We start from the raw sequence: 7,659 nt of genomic DNA, 5'->3' as shown, positions 1-7,659 counted from the left end.
AGGGACTCCCTAGGGAGAGTTCTAGCCTAGCTGTATACACACACACAGAGAGAGAGAGAGAGAGAGAGAGAGAGAGAGAGAGAGGGAATGAGGACTAAAGCACCACACCGCAACCCCGTCCATCACTCTGGGATGAATCCGAGTATCACTCTATTTACTTATGGACCTCCACTGCACACTTGCCGTAGGTCAGACCCTCTGCTGGGTGCTGGGTGCTGGGTAGGATGATGCCTAAGACCTGGTTTCTCACTTGGTCTGGAGAGGGTGATGGACACGCAGGCAGTGACGGTGCACTGGGGCTGTGCCAGGATGAGGTGAGCACAGAGCAGCCTGGAGCAGAGAGATGAGGCCCCGGAACCTGGTCAGGGAGGGTTTGGGCGTCATACAAGCAGAGTATGAGCTAAGAGCTGAGGTAGGATTTATTCAGTACAGTGCTGAAGGTGCTCGATGCATAAAGAAAAGGTGGTATATATATATATACTTACTCATCTATAAGAAAGAGGGAAATCTTGCCATTTGCAGCAACATGGATGGGCCTTGAGGGTATTATGCTAAGTGAAATAAGTCAGACAGAGAAAGACAAATACTGTATTATCTCACTTATATGTGGAACCTAAAACAAAACAAAAACAAAAAACTGAGCTCATAGATAGAAAATAGACTGGTGGTTGCCAGAGGCAGCAGGTGGGAAGAGGGGTGACATGGGTGCAGGAGGGCCAAAAGTACAAACTTCCAGGTGTAAAATAAAGGAGTCCTGGGGATAGTTAATAACATTGTATTGTATGTTTGAAAGTTGGTAAGAGAGTAGACCTTAAAAATTCTCATCACAGAAAAAACAACTGTAACCATGTATGGGGATAGATATTAACCAGACTTATTGGGGTGATTTCACAATATATATGAATATCGAATCATTGTGTTGTACACCTGAAGCTACTATAATGTTACATGTCAGTTATACCTCAGTAAAAGAAAAGAAAAAGAGTGTTCTAGATATGTGCAAAGGCCTAAAAGCAAGAGAAAGCAGGGCACATTCTGGGAGAGAGGGAGTGTGCGTGTGTGTGTGTGTAGGACTGGAGGAAAGGGGAAGTTTGGTGAGACATGAAGCTGATGATATAAACAGGAGCCACATAATAAAGGGCCCTGAAGCCATATTAAGGGGTCTAAGGACATCAGGAACAACTGAAAGCCTTTAAATCCCCCAAGCTTAAACACAGGGCAATTTAAAGCCCTTCACAGGCCACAGACACTTTGACTATTGGAGGCCCCACCCCCACATCACATCAAACATCATCATAAAATGAATCCACATTACAATTATTTTTAAATAAAAATTTGAAAGGGGTTTTATAACTTTAATTTGGAATTATTAATTTATTAATTTCAATTTTTCAGATTTCCATTGATATTTTGAAGCCAGTGAAATTTGCAGGGGGTGGGAGGTATAGGGGTGACAGGCTCACAGCTCACAGACCCCATGCTCTATCTATGTTATGGTAGCTAATGAAAACAAAATAGTGACATGATCAGACTTATGATTTAGAAGGATCCCACTTTCAGGGCACCTGGACGGCATCTGTCTCCTGATCTCAGCTCAGGATTTGATCTCAGGGTTGTGAGTTCAAGCCCCACACTGGGCTCCTGGCTTAGCATGGAGCCTACTTTAAAAAAAAGAAAAGAAAAAGATCACGCTTTCTAAATCATTGAGTGGAAGCTGTTCAATGGGTATGGGATTTCAACTTTGCAGGATGAAAAAGTGCCAGAGATCTGTTGCATAACAATGCGCTTATAGTTAACACTACTATACTGTACACTTAAAAATCTTTCAGATGGTAAATTTCATGTTATTTGCTTTTTTTTTTTTTAATCACAATAAAAGGAAAATAGAGTGAAGATTCGATCAGAAGGACCAGCCCTGGGTTGCCAGCTAGGAGCAGCTGTAATACATCTGGCAGATGGTCAAGATCGAAACTAAAGGAGGGACAGAGAACAGACAGAATTAGGAGAATTATAATATTTAAGTTTGGAAGAATCAATAGGAATTGGATGTACTGGGTCTGAGAGCGAGTCCCAGGAGGCAGACCGAGGCACGAGGCAGACCAGGGCAGGACCTAGACCAAAGATTGTGGCTTAATGGAATCCAAGGGAAGATTCTTTCCACAGGAAGGAATGGTCAGTGGGGTTGGGTTGGGAAGCCTCAGGTTAGTCGGGACATGTCCTGTCAGTAGGGGTGTGGCAGGGAGTGGAGGGTGTTTGGAGCGGGGAGGGTGTCTGAGGCAGGTTATATTCATCCCAAGGCATCACATCCCTCCCCGAGCCTCACTGGTCTCTTCCTCATTCATTCATCTTCCGGGCTGGTGAAGCTCAAGGGACAGGTGCTCAGGATTGAGGGGCAGGTGCACTATGGCCTGGTGATGGTGGGGGGCATGTTGGGGTAGAGGGGTTGAGGGAGGTTAACCAAAGAGGTCTTCCTGGGGAAGGAGGGCCTGGGCCAGGTTTGGAACCATCATAGGGTGAGGCTCAGTGGGGTAGAGAGGCGGGAACCATCCCCACATGTCCTCATGACCCCACAGCTCAGCCAATATCTCATCCTCAGGAGCAGTCTCAGTGATGGGAGAGTGTGGAGCCATGGAGGCCAGAGGAGACTGTCTTTCCCGTGGCCGCTGACAAATGCCCCCTCATTTGCGGGAGGTCAGATCTGTGGGGCTCGCTTTTTCACCATCATGCATGCATGCACGCATTCATCATTCATTCCTCTGTTTGTGCATTCACTCACTCATTCGTTTGTTTGGCATTTATTAAGCACCACAGCAGTACTACCCAGCCCAGGGATGGAAGCATGAATAGGGCACAGTCCTCGCCCACATATGACACACAAGCAGGGGAGGTAGATGGTCACGCTCCATAAAGTGCTCCTGGTGCTATGAAAAATGTCTGTACAGAGTGCAGTCAGGGGACAAAGTGGAGAGTGGTCACATCAGGAAAAGTGTGTCAGGGAAAGCTTCCAGAGAGGAGCTGAGCCTGGCGTTAAGTCCCCAGGTGGGGGGGGGGGGGGGGGACACTGGAGAGAGCATGGGGCCGTGAGTGGCCCAGCACCCTCGGCAGCCCCGGTGGGGACCGGTAACCCATCCAGACTCGGAGTGCCCTTCACGGGCTTCAATGAACACCTCAAATGACACCATTCACTCTTTTGCTGTTAAGCATCAACCTGACCAGTGTACTTGTAAAAACACAAACACCTGCTACTGTAGGAAACGTAGCACCTTCAGTTACAAGGTGTCCCACCGCCTGATTCAACCAGAGCCCTTGGCCTCGGGCAGAGGCTCCTGCTGCTCATGGCTCTCAGGACAGAACACAGCCCACCTCCATCCCCTACCCTTCCCCACATTACTGCCCAGCTTTAAGGGCAGAGAAGAAAAGATCCTAACTGTCCTGACCCCAAGAACAGGGTCTGATGGACTGTGTCCTTCCCTCCCAACCTCCCGGGAAGGAGTCAGGGTGTAATCTGAGGCCCTACCGGTGATGGGCTTAGGCTGAGTGGAGGATGATAGTTTTTAAACATGCTAAATATAACGGTTGCTAAAGAAATTGGTGGTTCATAGGTAAAGAGAAGGTTTCATTGGTGCCACCCCAGAAGGTTATTGCTGCCCCATAATACTTTTCCTATTTGTGTCTGATTCTCCAGCATTAACAGTTCATTTCTCCACAGGGTGGTGGGAGGGTTGCCTGAAAATGTGTGTGTCTCCATGCCTCATGGCTATGTTGTTGAGACTGAGTTCATCTGATCACTTTTCTTGGCATCTGGAGGGTCTGGGCAGGGAGACCACTGGTGCATGGAACAGGGAGCTCCCTGGAGGGGAAAAGGCATAGACAGGGGAGTTGGGGCTTCTAGAAGACCCACTTCAGATTTTGGCCCAGGAATGGTCCTCACCTTCACTGCTGTCGGAGGCACAAACCCACTTCTGACAGGCATCAGGGTATGCCTGAGACGGCAGTTCATTTATCCATCCACCCATTCATCCATCTATCCACCCATCCAGTCAGCCATTCACCAAACCTGTATTGTGCAAGACCTTGTGGAAACATGATGAGTTAAGGTCCCTGCTCCTGCAGCCAATGCTCCTTGCACACGTCTCTCCTGTACCTTGGCTGGGTCCTCCACCTGGGACACCCTCTCCACCAGTCCATGTGTCTGAAGCCGGCATTCCCCCTTCAGCCTGCTCTTGTCCACAAGCCTTCCATGACCCCCTTCATCCCCTGGAGTCACTCTTTCCCCTCCCCATCAGGACCCACACTATGCTTCACTGCTCCCGTTTACCTCTTTCCACTGACATCTCCCTGACATGCTTTCCTGTTTGTGTTCCTCCACAGATGTGTACACAGTGCTTGATTAATGCTTCTGAATGAATGAATGAATGAATGGTAGGTAAGTTGTGTTCTTTGCCGGCTGAGGTCAACCCCGTACAATTCCAAGCTTCCTTTATCAGCAGGTTGGGGCATTAAGAAACTCAGGGTGTTTTCCTGTTAGGTTGACAGAAGATGTAGTCATGCATTTTTTCCCCTTAAATTGTAGGGATAAGATTGTGCTCAGCCATCCACAGTGTATTTCCTTCTGTGTTTGGAGTTTGCGGGGATTCAGGAGGCGGCTCCTCTGGGATCAGCCATCAGGATGCATTAGGGATCGTTATAACCATGAGACTATTGTACTTTTATGTGGTGCTTAGAGCGCCCCAAGTTTATTCACAACTGCTTCTCACGACAGCCCAATCTTGTCTTCCAGAATTAGAAATGATGGCTCAGAAAGGTTAAGCGACTTCCTCCGGGCCACCCAGCTGTGAGGGCGGAACAGGTCCCAGCTCTCCTCCTTCCCCCTTGCTCTCCCCACCCTAACCGACAGAGGGGCCCCAGAAGGACACACTCCTGCCCTGTCTCAGCAGGGGCTGGGGGGGCCATGTCCCTCATCCCCTGGCTTCGGTGGAATGAAGCCCCCCCGAGGCTGTCCTCCCGGAGGCCGGCCGACACGGTGCTGGAGACGCTCATGATGGAGCTGGCGGGGCAGATGCGAGAGGCCGAGAGGCAGCAGTGGGAGCGCGGCAACGCGGTCAGCAAGATCTGCACCGGGGTCGACTACAGCTGGCTGGCCAGCGCACCCCGGCCCACCTATGACCTGAGCCCTGGCGAGCGGCTGCAACTAGAAGACGTCTGTGCCAAGATCCACCCATCCTACTGTGGGCCCGCCATCCTCAGGTAACCCCTGCACGGGCCCGGGGCCCGGTGGGTGCACGGTGGGCTCCAGGCACGTGGCTGCAGGGGCGGGGGCCTGACGCCACCAGGACTGGAGCCGGGGCACCTGGATGACCCAGTGATCTGTTAAAAGGAGCAAGGCAGAAGGAGGACTCTGCAAGAGCCCACAGAACGCCAGGCCAGAGCTAGGGGTTCAGAAGGAGGCTGGAGGCAGCTCCTGGAGGCACATGACTTTTGATGGGAGAGAACCCCAGGCCTTTGAGCTTTCTGTTCTCCCTGGATTATCATTACCCTGAATTTTAACACAGCTGGCTCTTTCTCCTTCATCAGTTCATCATCTATATTACTGTCTTAGAAAGGTTTTCCAGATAATCTTACCAAAATTCAGTTTTTCATTAACGTATGTCACACTAGCATTCATAATAATTTGCCTCAGGGGACTGTGCATGTGTGCGTGTGCATGCATGTTTGTGTGTGTGTGTGTGTGTGTGTGTGTGTGTGTGAAGTATATTCAGAGGCCTGGGGCATTGAACATGTACAGATTTAGAGCTTGGGTACCACAGTGTTCCTGAATATAAATGTAACCTTAATAACGTTCTAACCCACATGACCCAGTCTCGGTTGGGTTCATGTTGAAGTCGAAGAAATGTAGTCCAACAACCAACAATAATTTCAAAAGTTACCCAAGTTCTTCATCTGCACTTCTCAAACACTAGTAAAGGAATACGGATCCACAATAAAACATCTGAACATCCCCCAAATCTTCAGTCACCCATCTCTTTAACCAATGTAAGCATCTATTATACCCCTTTTTTCTTGGGAATTCTCCTTAAAACTCCTTCTCCTTAAACTCCTTCTCTTTCTCCAGCCCTATCCACACCCCATTGGATTTTGTAGTCTTTTTCACCCCCTCCCTCCTTTCTTCCTCCAGGCTAAGAATCTTACCCCCTCCAGGTTCTCTTGTTCCGTACTATGGAATCCCCCTAAAATGTACCTACTTCCAGAAGCACCTGGGGATGGGGGAGATGGGGGAAGTGAGTCATGGGGGTGGTGTTGACGAGAGAATCCAGGCTGGTAAACCAAACCTCATAAATGAGGGGGAGGTTGGGGACACACATATGATCATGATTGTTCCCCGACATTTCCTGTCTCACTGCTGAAAAGTGTGAGAATTCCTGACTGGCAATATGGTGGAGGAAACCATTAAGTGGACTTGCTAATAACTATCCTTCCCTTTGAGCTCTCAGCAAAGACATTTTAGGCAGAGGAAAACCTCACCCAGCAGGTAGCCAAGAGCTATGGAAGGATTATCACAGGGCAGTGATACCATCAGACATTTCGAAGAGATCACTCTGGCCACCAGGGGGAGAAGGGTGGGAGAGGTTAGCCAGAAAGCCTCCAACAGGTAAGGCCAGGTCATGGCATTGATAATCTGGCATCGATAACCCAAGGTCAATGTCAGGATCTTTACATATGTTAGCTCATAAGCCCCACAGAATGGTAGCTATGACCCCAGTTTACAGATGAGAAAGCTGAGGCCCATAGAGGCTGGAAGTAGCAGAGCGGGGATTTGAAGTCAGCCCCGGCTGGAGCACTAGGGAGGTGCGGTGGTCTCTGACGTCAGGCGTGAGGAGGTGGCGGAAAGGGGAAGTGACCACTGGGCGTGCACAGGAGGCGGTTAAGACACCTGCTCTGCGCCACACCACATGACTCACCCGCAGCACCTCTCCTGCTCCGCGCACAGGTTCCGGCAGCTGCTGGCCGAGCAGGAGCCCCAGGTGCAGGAGGTGTCCCAGCTCTTCCGCTCGGTGCTGCAGGAGGTCCTGGAGAGAATGAAGCAGGAGGAGGAGGCCCACAAGCTGACGCGGCAGTGGAGCCTGCGGCCCCGCGGCAACCTGGCGCTGGCCACCTTCAAGACCCGCGCGCGCATCTCCCCCTTCACCAGTGACATCCAGACCATCTCGGAGGACGTGGAGCGGGACATGCCGCCGCCGCTCCGGACCTGGAGCATGCCCGAGTTCCGGGCGCCCAAAGAGGACTGACCCATGCCCTCCCCTGCCCAGGAGCTGAGCCACCTGCGGGAGGGCATGATAGGCTGGTGACTAGTCCCGAGTCCTGGAACCTCCCCACCCACCCTTGACAAGGGGCCCAAGAGGTGGCCCCATCCCAAGACATTCCTGTAAGATGGAGCAACCCCTCCGGGCCCTCCTCCCCCATCAGCTGTGAGGCTCGGGGTTAGGGCTTGGAGCAGCAGCGATCCCCTCCCTCCCCCCTCCCACAAGTCAGCTGGAGCATCCCCTGCCCTGCCTTGCAGAGATTCAGGGTCTTGGCAGACAGACCCCTGCCCCATCCGCATCTTCTGCTTCTGTCTGGAAGGGGAAGAGTTGCCCTGACTTTTTGCCAAGACCTGGGTTC

At 51.0% G+C, this 7,659-nt stretch overlaps 1 protein-coding gene across 1 annotated transcript; it reads left to right on the top strand.

The window, feature by feature from the left end:
- The first annotated feature begins 4,809 nt into the window (after positions 1 to 4,809).
- Positions 4,810 to 7,286, top strand: RD3 (retinal degeneration 3, GUCY2D regulator). Its single transcript, XM_032393217.1, has 2 exons — positions 4,810 to 5,247; positions 6,989 to 7,286. The coding sequence occupies exons 1-2, from the start codon at positions 4,952 to 4,954 to the stop codon at positions 7,284 to 7,286; spliced, it is 594 nt and encodes a 197-aa protein (XP_032249108.1). The 5' UTR covers positions 4,810 to 4,951.
- Positions 7,287 to 7,659: the final 373 nt, after the last annotated feature.

Source organism: Phoca vitulina, unplaced genomic scaffold (genome assembly GCF_004348235.1).
Source record: "Phoca vitulina isolate PV1807 unplaced genomic scaffold, GSC_HSeal_1.0 scaffold71, whole genome shotgun sequence".
Taxonomy (NCBI): Eukaryota; Metazoa; Chordata; class Mammalia; order Carnivora; family Phocidae; genus Phoca; species Phoca vitulina.
This window is presented reverse-complemented; position numbering and strand designations above follow the sequence as displayed.